The 18,256-nt window shown below is 44.6% G+C and overlaps 2 protein-coding genes across 4 annotated transcripts; one reads left to right on the top strand and one right to left on the bottom strand.

Annotated features, from left to right (window-relative positions):
• The first annotated feature begins 935 nt into the window (after nucleotides 1–935).
• On the top strand, nucleotides 936–5,742 carry selenon (selenoprotein N). Its single transcript, XM_017411274.3, has 12 exons — nucleotides 936–1,361; nucleotides 1,919–2,036; nucleotides 2,132–2,262; nucleotides 2,348–2,560; nucleotides 2,641–2,765; nucleotides 3,100–3,237; nucleotides 3,314–3,395; nucleotides 3,480–3,668; nucleotides 3,737–3,842; nucleotides 4,048–4,160; nucleotides 4,250–4,351; nucleotides 4,596–5,742. Exons 1-12 carry the CDS (start codon nucleotides 1,173–1,175, stop codon nucleotides 4,761–4,763), a joined length of 1,674 nt encoding a protein of 557 aa, XP_017266763.1. The 5' UTR covers nucleotides 936–1,172; the 3' UTR covers nucleotides 4,764–5,742.
• Nucleotides 5,743–6,794: 1,052 nt separating this feature from the next.
• On the bottom strand, nucleotides 6,795–18,075 carry si:ch211-15d5.11 (oxidation resistance protein 1). Of its 3 annotated transcripts, none has more exons than XM_017410824.3 (16): nucleotides 17,964–18,075; nucleotides 17,068–17,288; nucleotides 15,595–15,791; nucleotides 15,364–15,437; nucleotides 13,543–13,677; nucleotides 12,960–13,127; nucleotides 10,706–10,837; nucleotides 10,443–10,627; nucleotides 10,008–10,354; nucleotides 9,777–9,924; nucleotides 8,788–8,971; nucleotides 8,513–8,629; nucleotides 8,040–8,192; nucleotides 7,860–7,955; nucleotides 7,161–7,234; nucleotides 6,795–7,079 (listed from the first exon to the last, which is right to left on the bottom strand). In XM_017410824.3, the coding sequence occupies exons 2-16, from the start codon at nucleotides 17,193–17,195 to the stop codon at nucleotides 6,941–6,943; spliced, it is 2,277 nt and encodes a 758-aa protein (XP_017266313.1). In that variant the 5' UTR covers nucleotides 17,196–17,288; nucleotides 17,964–18,075; the 3' UTR covers nucleotides 6,795–6,940. The 3 variants fall into 3 exon arrangements, with proteins under 3 accessions (XP_017266313.1, XP_024860248.1, XP_017266304.1); XM_025004480.2 differs by having other exon boundaries at nucleotides 10,008–10,351; nucleotides 12,960–13,130; XM_017410815.3 differs by having other exon boundaries at nucleotides 12,960–13,130.
• Nucleotides 18,076–18,256: the final 181 nt, after the last annotated feature.

Here is an 18,256-nt window from a genome sequence, read left to right on the forward strand (position 1 = left end):
ATTTCCTTTAGTAAATATTCCATTATATGTACTTAAACTTCATGGGTGCCAATAATGGTGAGCAGGACTGTACTTCAGCTTAGCACCACTCCCTGCAGAGTTAAAATAGAAGAAAACAGAAGGGTGATTTGGTGATCTAACTTGAAATTGCATCTGGAAGTCATTGTTCTTCAGCTGAAAAGGTACTGTTCAGAACCTACAATCCAAAATGATATGGAACTGCATTTTCCGTGAGTATGTTGCACAATTTTAAAGCACTGTTAACACTAAAAAAAATGTAGGTTTTGTAGAATTACATAATATCATGAAATCAACGTGGTTCTTAATGCAGTTTCTGGTAAAAGAAAGAGTATTGGGAAAAAAATGGGGTTTTTTTGGCACTATATACTAACTTTAGGGAGCAATTAGGTTCTTAAACCAGTGTATTTCTAATAGTTTCTTCCACATTCATACATAAAAACATGAAGTTAAATGGAAATTTTGAGAGGAACAAATTTTCCTAGTTTGCTTGTTGGTTTGAGGACAATTTGCACACACAAAGAGAAAACTCTGGCAGATAAACCTGTAATTGAAGCTTGTTAGCAGACATTCTTTGGATGGATGACCAAGTTGGTCCTGCCTCTTTAAATGTGGCTCCTGTAAACAGAAACAGTAAACGCGAGTTTCCGGTTTGTTGTTTCAAAATAAAACCATTTGCCGCAGGATGGGTTGCAAGGTTACCTCTTTTGTGCTCTCTGAGCACATTTGTACTTACCATGTGATTCAAGAATATTTATTTTGTGATTTGAAATATTTTAGTGAAAGTGCATATAAGGCGAAATCGACGTTCTTGAAGTTTGTAGCCGTTACGCTTTCCGTTTGAGCTTTTATTTTGAAATCTCCGCACACCGCGTTTCCGGTTTGTCACCGGCTAACTTCTCGTATCTAACCGCATCCATATGGTTCCAGACAGTGGTTCCAGATAGGGATGTGGTGAATAAGAAATCCGCGCTGCTAGCTAACATCGTGCAGCTGACCGCCAGCAACGCAACCGGCTGGGCAAGAAGCGCTGACCTAGACTTGCGGAGCTTTAAGCCAATTCTTCACAGTCTACGAAGGAAAAGAGTCCTCAACGCGGCTGTTTTTTAACACACATGTCCTCCTACGAGCGGCGGCTCTGACTGGGGTGGGAGATGGCCGCAGACGTTGATAAAAGAAGCCCCGAGACGGAGAGCAAACCCGGGCAGAGTGGGCGCCGGACCGCGGGCTCTGGGTCCTCGTGGTTCCGCCGGGGGACGTGGACCCTGCTGGTGCTCTGCGCTGTGCCGCTTCTAGCCTTTGGGGTGAAGTACTACCAGGACGTCCAGCTGCTCAGACGTCATGTAAGAGCCACATCTGGAATGCATGTAGTTCAGCTTCATAAACAACAAAAACTCGGGGTTAAGCTGACTGTCTGTGACCTGCTGGTGCGTTTAATGACCTGTGATTGGAGGGAGATTTTTTCACTGACGCTGAGTTTTCATCTGTACCTTTTACTGGAAGCTTTTATTGGCTGGGTGGTTCTGTCGACCAGCTGCTGGTTAAACAACCCTAACTAAATTCCTCTTGAACCTCCCTCCCCTCTTTTCCCCTCCATTGTGCAGACTCTGGCAGGCACGCATCTTTAGAAAAGGGTGGTCTGACTGAAATTCATGTTTATCTGTAGCCTCAAGGCTGGACTAGTGAGGCTAAATGACATCCTGCTGCTGGACTTTACCTTAGAAACATTCATTGGAAAGGCATTTTGCGTCTACATCAGTGTTTTTGACACGTGATTCCCAAATATTTGTATCACAAGTGATGTCATTGTTCAGTGTCCCAGTTTTGTTGCTGCATTTAAAACCTCTGAAGCGTGCTCTGACAGTAAGGATCTCTTTTATTGTGTGTTTCCTTCCACCAGGAAAAGGGCGTACAAGCTCTTGGCGTCGAGGGCCTTTTCTTCTTCTCCTCGCTGGACACCGACCATGACCTCTATCTCAGTCCCGAGGAGTTCAAACCCATTGCAGAGAAGCTCACAGGTACGTCCCTTCAGCTTCAGCCATGCTTTTCTTATTTTTCTCTTTCTCTCTGGTCACACGAGAAGCCTCACTGACCGTGTTGGGAATCCTCGCAGGGATTGCAGCGCCGGTGGATCTGGAGGAGGAAGAGATTCACGACCCAAATGGAGAGACGTTGATCTTGGAAGCCAAAATGCAGGCTCTGCTGCTCGACTCCATGACGAAAAGCAAGGACGGCTTCCTTGGAGTAAGAAAGCACGCATGTTTCCTTGTTGTTTTTTAATGTTCTATAAAAAGCGTTTGTAATAATTGTTGTGTTTTTTGTGACCCAGGTTTCTCACAGCTCGCTAAGTGGCCTCCGCTCGTGGAAGAGCCCTGCGGTGCCTTCGTTGTCTTTCTTTGCCAGCCAGTTCAGAGCATTCCTGCCCCCGAAGAATAAGGTGGACGTCGGAGACACGTGGTGGGTCATTCCCAGTGAGCTCAACATCTTCACCGGGTACCTGCCCAATAATCGCTACCACCCTCCCGCCCCAAAAGGCAAAGAGGTAATGCCTCCTTTATTAAGTCGGGTTTGCACTGTAACTTGCATTTATTACTCTGTGTACTGATGGCCACTCTTCTCCAGGTTCTCGTCCACGCCTTGCTGAGCATGTTCCACCCTCGGCCTTTCATCAAATCCCGTTTCGCCCCGCAGGGAGCAGTCGCCTGCATCCGTGCCAGCAGCGACTTTTATTATGACATCGTCTTCAGGTGAGGAGGGAGTCAGGAGGAGGCATGGATGACCTTGGTGGTGCTTTTTCATGTTATTGGCAGTCCTGCATTGTCTTCCATCTTCTTTGACTCAGCGCTGACTTCCTGTAAAATATAATGAATATTAATGTTATTGTTTATTCTGGCAGGCAGCCACTGCCGGTGTTAAATCAGACCACTGAGATTGATCCAACCCATAGTTTATGTCCCAATGAAAGCTCTCTTTTTGTAATGTTTAAATTGAAAGCTGTACTTGCATTACAAGCCAGTCTTCGTCCGGATTTATGAGCTGTTCTGTGGCGGCCATTAAACCTCCGTCTCTCAACCCCGGCAGGATTCACGCAGAGTTCCAGCTCAACGACGTTCCCAACTTTCCCTTCTGGTTCACGCCGGGGCAGTTTACCGGCAACATCGTCCTCTCCAAAGACGCGTCTCACGTCCGCCACTTCCACCTCTTCGTCCCCAACGACAGGTGAGCCGCCGTTGCGCTTGCTGCGCCCTGTTGTCCGCCAGGCCGGCTCCGGTGTGACCTGACCTGCGTGTTGCAGGTCCCTGAACGTGGACATGGAGTGGCTGTACGGAGCCAGCGAGAGCAGCAACATGGAGGTAGACATCGGATACCTGCCACAGGTACAGCCACAGATCTAAAGCTATACTCACGACTTATTTATCTTTATTGTTGCAGTGTGTAATGTTTCTAACTTGTTTTTATAGCTGGAGCTGCAGTCCACAGGCCCGTCCACTCCCTCCGTCATCTTGGACGAGGAGGGAAAGGTCATCGACAGTCGGGCCGGCGGTGGCGAGCCGATCCAGTTTGTTTTTGAGGAAATTCACTGGAGCTCAGAGATCAGTCGGGAAGAAGCTTTCAGGCGCTTGGAGGTGACCCTCTACCCCTTTAAGAAGGTAAACCTCCACGAGAGAGTGAGCGAACCACTCGAGTGCTTTATTGTTGACGTCGTGTGTCCTTTCAGGTGCCCTACTTGCCTTTTTCAGAAGCTTTCGAGCGGGCCGAGGCAGAGAAGAAGCTGGTGCATTCGATTCTGCTCTGGGGAGCTTTAGACGACCAGTCTTGCTGAGGTGAGACCATCACTGAGGAGCTAATTTTACATCTCCTTTTTTATTTTAAAGAAGAAACATGGCAAATAAATTCACTTTTCAGGCTGTGATGAAAGAGTAACGCCAAATAAAAATCAGATATCTCAGTTCAGACACTTTAGTTTTGCACAGTTAGTGGTGGATGTTCGTGTCTCTCCGTCCTCATGCCCTCCTCACGCCTCTGCAGGTTCGGGGCGGACTCTCCGGGAGACGGTCCTGGAAAGTTCGCCCGTTCTGGCTCTGCTCAACCAGAGCTTCATCAGCAGCTGGTCTCTGGTCAGAGAGCTGGAGAACATGCAGGTAAACCAGAACGTGAGCAGCTAACAGTGATTTTTTTAAAAATATGACTGTGTAATGTTAAATATTTTTTGTTTTCCTCTATGTGTCAGGCTGACGAGCAGGATCCTGCTCTGAGCGAAAAGGCTCGCTTACACCTGGAAAATTACAGCTTCCCTGTGGAGATGATGGTGGCACTGCCCAATGGAACCATTGTAAATACAGCTTTTGCTTTTGTTATCAAATCCTAAGAAGACGTCTGATTAAAAACAACACAAGCATTGCTTCCTATGATATTCTGGACTGTAGAGCAGTAAACACAGCAGAAACCAATGACCACTAATGGCAAAACTCTGCTAATTACAGTCGAGATGTTCATTGCTGTGCTTCTTGTTGTGTTTCTAAGTGAGTAATTACCAGCTTGTTACGTAAACAGTTTATTTTATCTGTCTCTTCTAGGTCCACCACATCAACGCTAACTACTTCCTGGACCAAACCGCCATGAAACCAGAGGACGAAGGAGCGACTTTCAGCTTTTCTGGGGGGTTTGAAGACCCCTCCACATCCACGTACCTCAGCTTCCTGAAGGAGGGGCTGGAGAAAGCGCAGGCGTACGTGACACAGTAACGCGTGCGTTTACGGAGACTTTCAACTTCAGAAAGTGACAATCATCTCCCCTCCCCGAGTACTGATCCAGGACGAGAAAAAAAAAACAACCCACCAACAATTATGTAGAGAAACTTTCCAACCTGTGCTGGAAGCTGGGGAAACATTTTAGCCTTCTGTCCTCTGTTATTATTTATTTGAGCATCTCTCTTGGTTAAAAATGAAAATTTTTTTATACAGTTTTGTATTCTAAATGCACAACACATGTGGAAAATGTCCCAATGAGTATCTTGCAGAAATACAGTTGCCTTGCACGCAGCGAGGCCCGTTCTCTCTGTTTACAGCTGTAGATTAAAATCATCAAAAACATCAGCAGAGGCCTGCGATGTGGCTTCAAAGTGCATCATTCAACGCAACATCCCACCCAATGTTTATCCCTTAATGTTCCGTGTTGCATGTGTGGTATTTAAAGCAGCGGAGCGGGTTTTCCTGCTGTTCCCTGCACTCCGACGGGGAAGCGTGGTGCCGTTGCCTCCAGCTGTGTCTCCGCAGTTTGTGAAGCCTTCACCTGAAAGCTCTGTGAGCCGGGTGTCGCCTGATGTTGTTGCCGAGGCCGCTGGAGGAAACGCCGACTCTGACTCCTGGGGGGTGGGGGGGAAGCACCAGGAAAAACTGAGCTCGGCTGTGGCACATAAACTATTATTTTGAAAGTCTGGGTTTGAATCTGTGTGTTAAAATGCTTTTTTTTGTTGCCTTTGTGAAGGGATCAGATGAAGACCACACCAAAGAACGCTTTTCTTCTTTTTCTTTTTTTGAATTGATTCCCACTTGTTTTATATTTTATGCAACTATGAAACAAATTGTTAATGTTTTAACTAAAAAAAAACATTTTTAATGCTGATTAAACTGCCAGTTTGCTTGTCTGTACATAAACAAAAAAAAAAAAGAAAGTTATTCTTGACATGTCTCATCTCATGCACCAATCACTTCTTTCAATTTCGAGTAGAAAACAAAGAAACCAAAACAAATTGATGAGTTATAATAGGGTGATAATGTTTTTGCCTGTCTGTAGCTTTAGCAAAATCTCTCACAAACCACTACACAGATTTTAAACAAAGTAACCACTGGATGTACATCTACAGCTCGTTGGCCAAATTCAAGATGGTTGCCACGGCTAATTGACCTCAGCAAAGACAAAAATGGCTATAACTGAGTCAAAGTCACAGATGTTGAGCTAAAGCTTTGTGTGGTAGTAGCTGAGAATCATCCTCAACACATACTACGAGCACTTTGTAACTTTACAGAACTTTATATTTTAAACGTGACAATATATGCAGCTTAGAGCCTTTACTCTGTGACCTACTTGTATTTTTATTCCAAAATAAAACAAGATTTTCCTGTTTTTGTGGCAACTATAAGACGCTTTCTATTCTATCAAGACTTCGAATGCACACTGTGTTGACTGTTTTATTTACTAATCCACAGTACTGTACAATGTGAGCAGAGTACATCGGCCTATTTCCTAATCTTTTTATTCATGTACAGAGACCACAGTGGTGTAAGATTCAGCATTTTAAATAAAAAGGAATGATATTTATGAAAGAGGCTTCTTTCAACCCGTAGCTCTGTGTTCGCAGCATTAATGTATGCTGTCTGATGAAAAGGTGAAGTGATAATGATTTGTGCTTGTGGAAGGGAGGAGAAGAGCACGTCGGCTGGACGGAGATCTGTTCGTGGTTGGACCTGATCTGAACGGTTACATGAGAGCACGGTCATGTGTTAGGTCACATGTCAGACGCCACGTCGTATTTACAGGGCAAATTGTAAAACATAGCGAAGTTGCTAATTCACATTAAGAAGCAAAGTGCGCTTTCTGCGACTCCGTTCAAAGAGGAGGATTCAAAGAATCCAGCTTTAGTCCAGTTCAGCTTCACCGCCAAACCCACAGGAAGGAGTGGAGCATTAAAACCCCCATCAGCTCTCTGAAACTCGCCGTGAGCCTCGCCTCGCCGAGTTCACTGAAACCCACAGCACGTGATCACGAATAAATCCAGGAGCTGATATTACAGATGGATTCATCATGGAATAAAGAAGCAGCTTGATGTGTTTTTTTTTTTTTTTGCTTGGTGATAAATGGTTTTTTGATTAAAGCTGATCAGCGGAGACAAAGTCAGACAGGAAGAAGTCGTCCTTCCTCCTCAGCTGCTGAACGTCCACACCTCCAGCTCCATGATGCGAAAGTCGTCCGTTTCGGAGAGGCAGCAGTTGTTGAACGTGTAGCACGGGCTGCTGCGGCCCAGGTACAGGTTCTCGTCCACCCACAGCCCAAAGTGACCACTGAGGAGGAGGAGACATCATGTTATTTCACACACAGGCTGAAACTGGACAAATAAAGGGGGGGGGTTAAGGAGACATTACCTGCCTCCACCAACGGCAAAGGAGTCTAAGTCTCCTTTAATAAAGAAGGAGTTCTCTCCAGTCCACCTGAAACACTAACAGAAGACAACAGATCGGTTCTCAAACTGATTGTCTTCCAAAAATGTTTTAAAAAAATGATAAAGTTGTGCTCATGGTTAAAGCTGTAATTTGTGTAATTATTGCCCACCACCATAAGGCAAAAGAGGACGACGACCTATCTCATGAACCACTGAGTGAATTTTAGTGAAACCTCTAGGAAATATTCTTTTAGTATATCTCTACAACGGATTAACCTTTGGAACTAACCCAATTCAAGATGGCCACCACAGCCAACTGACCTTAGAAATCACAAAAATGGCTATAATTCGATCATTTTTACTGATATTGTGCTAAAATTTGCTGTGGTAGTCACTGAGAGTCATTCACAACACACACTCCAAGTGTTTCTTATTGCACAAGATCTATGCTTAAATCTTTAGCATTAACTGCTGGAGTCGACCCTGCTTGTCTGTTAGCAAAATATCTCACGAACCACTGAGGATTTACCTAAATGGCTATAATTTAGCCAGTTTTACGGATACTGAGCTTTCCTTCAAAAAGTGCTAGGCTTTTCTTCCCTGATACATTGCACCCTAAAGCCACACATGACATGCAGGATCTGTAAAGTCCAGGATACGTTCAATAAATCGGCGTTCTCACCTTGAAACGAGGATGCAGCATGAAGAGAAAGGTCTCTCCTGTGCCGTAGAACGCCTCACTGGGTCTCAGAGGGTGAGAGAGGAAGGCTCCGAACATCTGACGGAGTCACAGGACAGAGAAAGGTACAGCAACTACAAAACAAACCAGCTCAGCGGTCGTAGTTTGCGTGAGAGCTTTTACCTCATCGAGTGCGTCCTTGATGACGATCAGCACGGGGGAATCTGCGGCACTCAGTTTTCTGTACAGGGACTTGAGGCTGGCGCCGTGACGGGATGTGCTGTAGGCCAGCCGCCACGTGAGGCCGACTGTCCTGGGAGGCAGCTCCTTACACAGCTGGAATAAGATGATGAAGGGGATAATAAATGATAAAATCCAAATTAAACAGGATAACTTGAATAAGCAGGTTGCGCAGATACCATGTGTGTTCAGGCAAACACGCAGCTGTGAAATATTTTCGAGGTAAAAACTAAACTAACGTTTCAAACCAGCGTGGTAATGTTTGACTCGACCCACTTCTTTAAAAAAATAAAATAAAAAGCTGCAGTTTTCACGCTGATGCCTATTGATGTAGCTCTTTTTAAACGATCCCAGAACAATCTCACAGACAGATTCAGGCCGTTTGGTCAGACACGGAGTCGGCGACGGCTGCTCACCTCCCTGATGTGGGAAGCTTCCAAAATGTGGCTGCCCTCCACGACGTTACTGAGCCCCTCGGGCTCTCTGTCGATGACCAGAGCTGCTTTGTCCTTACCCTCCTCCATCGGCACCATCTGCAGAAACAAAAGAAAACAGCGATAAGTTTGAACAAACACAAGTAACGGCAGTTTATTCTAGAACGTGCAGAAGCTCACCTGCTGCTCTCTAAGTCCCTTTAACATCTGTGTCTTGTTGCCTGACCCTCCTACGAGACCAAAACAAACCCACTCACCTCCCAGTCGTCCCCTGAGCTGTGCTGCGTCTGGAACATCTCCTCCTCCTCCTCCCCGTCTTCCTCCTCCTCCTTGTCCTCGATGAGAACAAACCCCTCTTCATCTTGGTCGCCCTCCTCCTCCCCCTCCAGCACACACAGGTCCGGCCGGAGGCGCTTCAGGTAGGCCCGCAGGTCGTCGGCGCTGCAGCGGGGAGCAGAAGGCAGGGTTACAGAGACGACAAACAGCCACGCTTGCTTCCTCCTGAAAACCCACGCTCGGGGGAGGATGGAGGAGTTACTCATTGAAATGAATGGATGATGAATTTAAACCCTGGCTGAAGACGTCCTCATTCATTCACAACAACACACGATAAAAACACTCAAAAAGCACGCCATCCACACATAAAAACTTAACTTAACATCCCTAAATCTGACTGAATTGAGTAATTTTTGTGTTTTCTAAGGTCAGTTGGCTGGCTCCAAAAACATAATCAGTTGTAGGCGTACATAAATGATTACTTTCTGCAAGTTTCGACTGGTGGTTCTTGAGATATTTTGGCAAGAGATGGACACGCACACAGACAAAAATTAATATGAAGCACAAGCGCTGGCAAGCATTGACAAATTAAAAGAAAACGACGAGTTTTAGAAAGTAGATTAATCAGTATTTGTGGTTACAATCCCTGAAACCTCATTAGAGATCATCAGAACTGACGACTGTGAAAGCTACAGCATGTGATTTACAAATTATTATACTCACACCCTCGTACCCATGAATGGGTGCATCATCATCATCACACCTTCATCAGTTTTATCCTAACATTGAGGTTTAAATTAACTTTGAACTGGATTGTTTTGTAAATCTGCAGGGGTTAAACCTGATATTTAAAGACAAAAAAAAGGGTTTTAAGTGAGTTTAAATGAGTTTTAAGAGACAGCTGCTCCACAGATTTTACTCGCAGCATCTCGTTTTCTAACGTCATGTCGTTTCGATGACATCTCCTCACCTTTGCTGTGACAGAGCCAGCCAGGCGTCTCTCCTGGGTAACGTTTTGGTTTTGGTCGAAGCCTTCTTCCTCTTTCCGGCAGACGACTGAACCCGCAGCCGCACGAACATCCAGCCCGCGAGGCTCCCTGAAGACGTCCTCCGAGGCACTAAAAGATGAGCAGGCTTAGAGTTAAGAGGACGTAAAAAAAAAAAGAAAAGGACACGTTTGTCGGGCAGGCGCAGTTCACACCTGCGCTCTGACTCTTCACGGAGGACCTCTCTGTGTCCGGCGCCTCCTTGCAATCGGTCTCTTGACCTCCGCAGCAGAAGGTAGCAGCGCTGCTCAGGACAGCCAGGCCGCCCGCAGACTCCTCTGACAGCACCTCCAGGGAACTGCACCCCAGCTCCCGCTCAGCCTGCACCACGTCTCTGCCCTCCGCCTCCTCCTCCTCCTCCTCCTCCTCCTCTGAAGCAGCCTTGGACTCTGGTGAAACCAGAGCCGGCCGAGACTCCCCATCTCTGCGGTTTCTGACCCCGCCTGCTCTGCTCTTGGCGTTTCTGAGCTTCTGGAAAATGCTCTTTCCCTTCCCATCTCTCCTGAAACGAAAGCAACAAGATGAGGCTGCGTTGGCTCTCCGTGTCATTCAAGTCCGGTCGCGACAAGAGACAGTGAATCCCCGCTGACCTCTGCTGCGACGTGTTGAAGTGAACGTGCGAAATGTCGGAAAAGAAGGAGACAGACGCCAGAGTGTCAACAGAGCAAGACAGAAGGTACTCCTCGCAGCCATGCTCCTTCACCAGAGGGTGTGTCTTACTCGGGTCAAAGAAGATTTTATTAGAAGTCACCAACAGGATACCTGCAACCACACCCTGACAGGGACAGGAATGCTGAAATTAGTCTACTGATGTCCATAAAACTGAAATCATCGCAGTGTGTCTTATCCCCACCTTGCCGTAGGTGATGTAGCGGCAGATCAGTTTGAGGTACAGCATGGCCTCTGGACCCTCGCCCTCACAGCATTCTGGTGGAAGCGCCAGCAAGCAGAGCTGTCCGTCAGGCAGCGACACCGCCTCCACGTCCTGTCAGCGGCACAGACACCAACACGTAGGTTTTAATGTTTTTAAAAGAAAAACAAAGGGAACCGATCAAGACTTTGCAATCGCAAATAGAAACCCTATTCTGAAATAGTTGGGATGTTGTGTAAAATGTAAATAAAAACAGAATGCAATGATTTGCAGTTCTTATAAACACGTATTTTATTCACAATGGAACATAGGAAACATATCAAAGGTTTCAACTATGACATTGTATCATTTTCTGAAAGAAAAAAATGCAATTTTGAATTTAATGGCAGCAACACGTTTCAAAAAAGTTGGGCCAGAGGCAACAAAAGGTTGTAAAAGTAAGTGTTATGAATAGGAAACATCTGGAGGAGCATTTTGTAACTAATTAGGTTAATTGGAAACAGGTCAGTAAGAGGACTGGGTATAAAAAGAGCATTTTAGAGAGGCTGAGTCTATCAGAAGTAAAGATGGGCAGAGGTTCATCGGTCTGTGTATAACTAAAAAAGTGGAAGAATTTCAGAAAAATGTTCCTCAACTGAATGAATATCCCAACATCTACAGTTCATAATATCATTAAAGGGTTTCAAGAATCTGGAGAAATCTCTGAGGTAAAAGGTCAAGGCTGAAAGTCAATATTACAGCACTGTTTCCACCAACCATTGTCTGTAAACACAGCTCACTGTTCCATCCACTAATGCTGCTTAAAGCTCTATCATGTGAAGAAGAAGCCAGATGTGAACACCACCCAGAAACTCTGCCGTCTTCTCAGGGTCAAAGTTCATTTAAAATCGATCAAAGAGGAGAACTGTTCTGTGGTCAGACAAATGAAATCTGAAATTCACAAGCTCCACGTGCTAAAGAGGAGCGGGACCATCCAGCTTGTTTTTTAGCCTACATTTCAAAAGCCTGCCTCTCTGATGGTATTGGGGTACATTAGTGCTTCTGGCATGGGGAGCTTACACATCTGGAAAGGTGCCATCAGTGCAGAAAAGGTTTTAGAACAACATATGAGCCCATCCAGCAAAAATATCCAACAGAGGAGAGCCAGGACTGTAGAACAGATCTGACAAGAATGGGACATTCCCTCTAAAACCTCCATGACTGCTCTCCTCAGTCCTGATGTTTACAGATGTTAGAAGAGAGGGAACCATGGTCCTGTCTCCTTGGTACAATTTCTTTGTTTACATATTTGATATGTTTGCTGTGTTCCTGGGTGAATAAAATTTGGGTTTATGAGATTTGAATTCTGTTTATATTTACACTTTACACAACAACCCAACTTTTGTGGAAATAGGGCTGTAAGTAAACAAAAATGCGGAGCTTAAAACTTTATAGGCTGATGTTTAAGACTGGAACAAACATCTGTTCTAGTTTCTGTGAAATCCTCTGTCTGGTTTGCTTTGAATTATTCTTCTGAGAGCAATCCACCGATTTTATTTTTAGGTCAGATGTTTGTTACAGTCCTGGCAAAGCTGCAAACTCGTGCCTCCTAATGTTGTGCAATTTAATTTTTAGGAGGTTTTTAGGAACTTTATCTGTTTCTAAACCCTTTTTAACAGCGTGACGTTTGCTGTTATATAACTGAATCTGTTTCGGTCGGAGCATGAATCCAACACGCAGTTTGGGTGGAAAGTATTCTTGATCTTCCAGATCTTGACTGATCTCTGCTGTTCCCTGTACATCCCATAAACTGAGGAAAGAGCTGGCTGAAAGAGACTTTGCTGTTCTGTGATTTTTCGTGCTTTTGGAAGCATTAATTATTCTCATTGTCAAAGAACTTTGCGGCAGCTCCTAGCAAATAATCCACTGCTGCTGGCAGCGGAGATTAGAAAAGTCAAAGTATTTCTAAAGCTCTGAATAATGCATCACCGTGGACTTTTCTTCAAGGCGCTCCGTGAACAACCTGACCTAGAGATGCCGAAATCTTTCCATGGAGCTTGTTTTTATGAACATTGTTGTCAACAAAACACAAATGAGGCACCTCTAACCTGTCTTGTTTTGTAAAATGTCCTGAACACATTTTCAGTCTGATCATTTTCTTATGGATACAGAAACTGTTTCACACACCTACACACACAAACACAAACACACACACACTGCAGAACATGCAAAGTATGCAGTAATTTCCCCCACTTACCAGCAGCTTGTCATATTCTGCCTCTGGCGAGGGGGACTGAGGCTGAGCGCTCATTGTCTCCAAACACTCTCGATCCTCCCCGTCCTCCGGTTTCTCTTTAGGTCCGGGGTCCAGTTCTGGCAGAGAGGAGCCTTCGCCGATCGAGGTGGCCTTGACCTTCGCGACCAGCTGCTTCAGAAAGGAAGCCATGACAAGATTAGCTCCTAAAATGACATGGACTCGCTGTGAAACCCAAAGACGAGAGCGATCACTTCCCCTTTTTACATTTCCCCTCCTCTCTGTGTGTTTGTATTCACATCTAAAAGCTTCATTAGGCCCTATGTGGGCAGTAGATGTGACTGTGAGGGTGGATACACTGTCTTGTATCTACAACACACCGAACTGTAACATTGAAATTACATGAAATTCAAAGAATCTTTTAATCAGTCTGATTTTGCTCATGGATAAATGCTCTGTGGTGCTAAACCTTGGAGTTAGAGTTCAGAAAGACGGCATTTCAAATCAACATCGATGTATTATTTGTATACAAACACTAACTGAGTCACTTGTCAGCTGTTATCATGTGCTCCCAGGTGAATAATACCTCCGTATGTATGTGGGCAGCAGAGTTCAGGCGTGCAGAGTTATGGGAGGATGGGTTTCCCTCATCCTGGCCCGAGAAGACCTTGCTGCTGTTGAACTTAGACGACACGCTGAACACCGTGTCGCCGGGGAGGCCCTGCATGGAAAAAAACATAAACACGAGACAATTTCTACGCAACGTATTTCACTCCAAGTTCAAAAAACAACCAGTGTCAAGCTGTATGTGGAAACACACACAAAACATGTCAGCTCTGCAGGACGGATTCAACTCAAGTGCAGTAAAAGTAACTAAATGTGGAACATAAAGAGCTCGACAGACTACTAAATGACACACGATGAGCCTTAAAGGTTAAAGCACAAAGAAAACTAAATTACAGGGTATATTCTTGACAACAGTAGAAACCTTTGCTGTCAGATGTGACCTCTTTGTGAAGCAATAACTGTAAATAAATAAAAACATGTCCAGGAATTGCTAATCGGTCATATTTTAGTCGGGGTTTTTTTTTTTTTTATGTCATTCCTCTGTAAAAAAATAAAAATAAAAACAGCTTCATCTCACGATTGTTGGTGGGTGTTTTTTTCTCATCCTAATTATCTGTTGTACAGTTTTCCACAGCACAGATGCAAGTCCTGAAATAAAACCTCTGTTAGCAAAATATCTCATTAAGCACTGAACAAATTTCAGTGAAACTCTCAGAAAGTAATCATTACACCGACGACCAATTCAAGATGGCTGCCAACTGATATACAAAGTCCCACAATGGCTACAACACAAAGATATCTAGTCTAAAACTCTGGAATGGAGTTTTAAATGAAGCTTTGAGTTTCATTTATGATGTTGAGCCATCCTGGCCCTAACCCCGAACCATGATACTTCCAACACCATGCTTTACAATACAAATACAGCTCTTAGATCTCCGTTCTTTCCATTTTGGCTACACCTGACCATAAAAGATTTTTCCAAATCCCCAAATTTAATCCAACTTAATTTTAGAACTGAAGTCGAACTGGAGAAAAAAAAGTTCACACACTTCAAAAACTGCCTGAAACATCCGATGCCCTTTGTTATAAATCATTTAGTTTGTGGGTTTATGGTGCATTGATGCTACGTCAGTTCAAACATTTGTGACAAAATTATACGCTGTGTCCCGTGAACAAAAATTACGATTGTTTGCAAATAAAATAATCGAGTTAAACCCGTGGGAATCGAGCCCTGTAGGTGTCATCCGCTGACAAATTGATCCACTGAACTAAATGAAATTACTGGTGCCCGACAGATTATGTAACTACATAAATTACTGCGCTTCACAAGTGGGCGTGAGCCCATCGTCTTATGACGTGTCTGTCTCCATAAACGGTGATGTATGCTGACAGTAGGACCAAAAAAAAAAAACCAGAAAGGCGAGAGAAATATGATGATGAGAGAAATATGATGATGAACAAGGCTTGTAAAGTCAATCTTTTACAGAGAGTGATTCAGAGCAGACAGCGAAGCAAACTCCCGCTTCCTGTCTTAAACTGAGAATAGCAAGCTTAGTAATTAAATAAAAACAAAGAAGCTGGCAAATACCTTGGAATAAACGTCTGAAAGCGCATTCCTCCCGCTGTATTTGCTGCGGAAGCTCTTGAACAGACTCTGTTTCCCCATGGTGTCAGCTGCTGTGAAGCTTAGCTCAGCTCTGAACCTTTGGACGCTCCCTATCAAACTCTTAACGGACCATAAATTGCAAAACCAGACACAAATCCCAATCTGCTTCCCCTGGCAACCCTCAGGTGAGCTCCTCGCCGTCGACAAGTTATAAAATAAAGTTTATTAACTCACCTCGCTGCTTGCGCTGCCATCTAATGATCCAGCTGCTTTAGTTCCCAACGTACTGTTTAGGTCCCAGGAAGTTCCTGTGAAAGGACAGAAATCTGCATGAAAATAACTTCATGGGATTCAAAGTATATGTAAATTCAGGGACCGCTTCCTCCAACACCTGTTTCTCCTCTACCAGATATATTAGCCTGCATCCTTCCTGAGAATAAAATAAAAGAAACCCTGCAGGAGCACCTTGCAGGTAGTACTGCCGCAGCTTGGGGTTCCTGATGTGCGGGATGTGGTCGAGGGGCCGGCTCACAACGGGCCGGTTCTGATGCTGCATGCCGGCCGCGGCCTCGTGCGCCGTTTGGGCCTGGGGGGGCGTGTCCCAGGGGGGTTTCGCAAACTGCGGAGGCTGAGAGACGCCGGCCGGCAGCTTGGATCCCAACCTGAGAGGGTGGAGCAGCACAAACAGATTCATCACCGTTTTATTATCACTGGGCAACATTTAAATAAGAGGGCTCGTCACTTAATGCCTTATTTTTACACATTATATATGTTATATTTACTGTGCAAATTCACACCCTTAATAATGCCCTGAAAGAGTTCTCAGAACAAACAGTAATATTTGCTTATAAAAGAATAAATTAAATGCCTTTTATCCCAGAGTTTTAAACTAAAACAGTCTTATTTTGAGAAATTATGAGGTGGTTTAGTCGAACCTTAAAATGTGGATGATCTCAGTGAGACGCTCACAGTATGTGTTGCAAATTTTAGCTCAATATCTGCACATTATTACGGCCATTTATGTATTGGCTAATGTCAATTGGCTGTAGCGGCCATCTTGAATTGGCTTGACTCTAAAACATTAATGAGCTACACAAGTACATCCAATAATTAGATTCTGAGAGTTTCATTAAAGTCCATCCAGTGGTTCGTAAGAAAGTTTGCTAAGAGACAGACACACGAACACACACACCAGACACATGCACACACAGAAGTGGGTAAAAACATTATTGCCCCTTCCTGCAGTGGGCGATAATGAACGAATGAATGAATAAACTTTAGAAACAAACAGTTACAAATGATTTATTTAGTTTGACCAAAAATTCAGAATAAAAAAATAACGTCTAATAACGAAATTATTACTTTCCCATCTGATATTTTAGCTTTATATCACCTGCAGCCATGAATGAAACTTTCAGGAAGTAGTCACTGGATGTGCATCTACAACTGATTAACTTCTGGAGTGAGTCCCGGCTAAGATGGCCGCCACAGCTCAATCAGCCTACACAATACCTCTGTGGGATATTACAGGTACTGAGCTAAAATTTGGCGAAGCAGTAGCTGAGAGTCACTCACAACACATACCCCAAAGGCTAACAGATCACATGAGCTAATGCAAATTTGTCTGATACAACGTTATTTTCAAGGTGTGATTTCTCCTGACAAGATGATTTTAGTCTAAAACTGGCATGTGGCATGACGGGCAGAATTCCCTCGGGGAATGCTAGGCCTTGGATGCATACAGAAAACTTAAAGTGTGAATAACGAAGCAGCGTTTAGTCTGCCTTGAGTTATTTATAGTGGAGCAGGAGTCCTAACAAGATGGGGTTGCTCTCACCCCGACATGATGCTCTGATGGTGGAGCCCTTCAGCGACACAGTGGATGAAACACACACACACACAAAAAAAAAGTACTTCTGCAGGTTCAGAGAAGCTAACCTGGACTTCACATTGCAGAAGTAGCTCGTCCTGGTCTTGTCTCCTTGCGGCTTCAGGTTCATGGCTCCTAAAGTCTCTGGTCGCCTCACAGACTGAGCCATTTTCTGTTTATCTTTAGTCTGAGGCATGAGGGGCTCAGCTGGCGTCCTTCCTCCTTTTATTCCTCATCATGACCGTTACCTTTCGCCCCCCTTTTCTTTTCTTTTTGTTTTTTACAGCACCTGCACAGGACAGCAAGCAAGCCAATAAAGTGTGAGATGATTTCACATGCATTTCATTCAGCAGGCAGGGAGGGAAAAGCTTTATTGCACCAGCAGCCACATGACTTGGTAAGGAAGTGAACCAGACACTCGTGAGAATAATGGAGTCCGGATTTCAGTTCAATAAACATGTCATTCATCCCATGCAATCAGTGTGTAAAATGCTCTTGCAAGTCAATACGAGCTTCAAATGCAAAGCTGTCTGCACATTTTAAACAGAATACAAGACCATCTCTGTATGTTGCAAGAACGTGCTGGATCTTGGCAGAGCTGGGATGATTTCAGCTATAATAACAAACACGTTATTATCATGACACATTTGGTATTCAGGGGCTCACACCCCCTTAGGAGGTGGTTTGTCTGTAACGCCATTAGCTGGAACAACCTGCTTGCTCTGGATGCTTAAGAAGCTCATTGCATTCGTCAGTGTTTACGTTAATTAGAAAGAATGAACTCGCTTCCTGTACATGTTGGGAGATCGCTGTGGAGGAAGTCGGCATTTCAGACGACATTACAGAATGATCGAGACCACAGCTACGGCTGGGAACCAACGACATCAGCGAGAAGCAGACGGGACAAAAACAAAATCGGGAATTCAAAGAAGGTCAACTCAAAGAAGGTGGTAGCTTTACTGACCTGAGCCTAACCAGGGATGGAGACGAGTGTCGGTCACATGAGGGCGTCTTCATATTGCAGTGTTATGATATCACTGCAGACAACAGTAACAAGTTCATCATTTAGGCTCCGCCCTCTGCCTAATGCGCCGAATCGTCACGTCAAGATAGCTCCCCCGCTCCTCCCCTGTCGGCTGCGTGACAAACACGAAGACGAACGTAAGCGGGAGTGATCCATCTTGTCTTTTCACACATCTTCGTCCAGTCCACTTATGAGGAAATCTATATGAATGGCTTGATCTAAGGCTTCTTTTT

Source organism: Kryptolebias marmoratus, linkage group LG10, assembly GCF_001649575.2.
Source record: "Kryptolebias marmoratus isolate JLee-2015 linkage group LG10, ASM164957v2, whole genome shotgun sequence".
NCBI classification, from domain to species: Eukaryota; Metazoa; Chordata; class Actinopteri; order Cyprinodontiformes; family Rivulidae; genus Kryptolebias; species Kryptolebias marmoratus.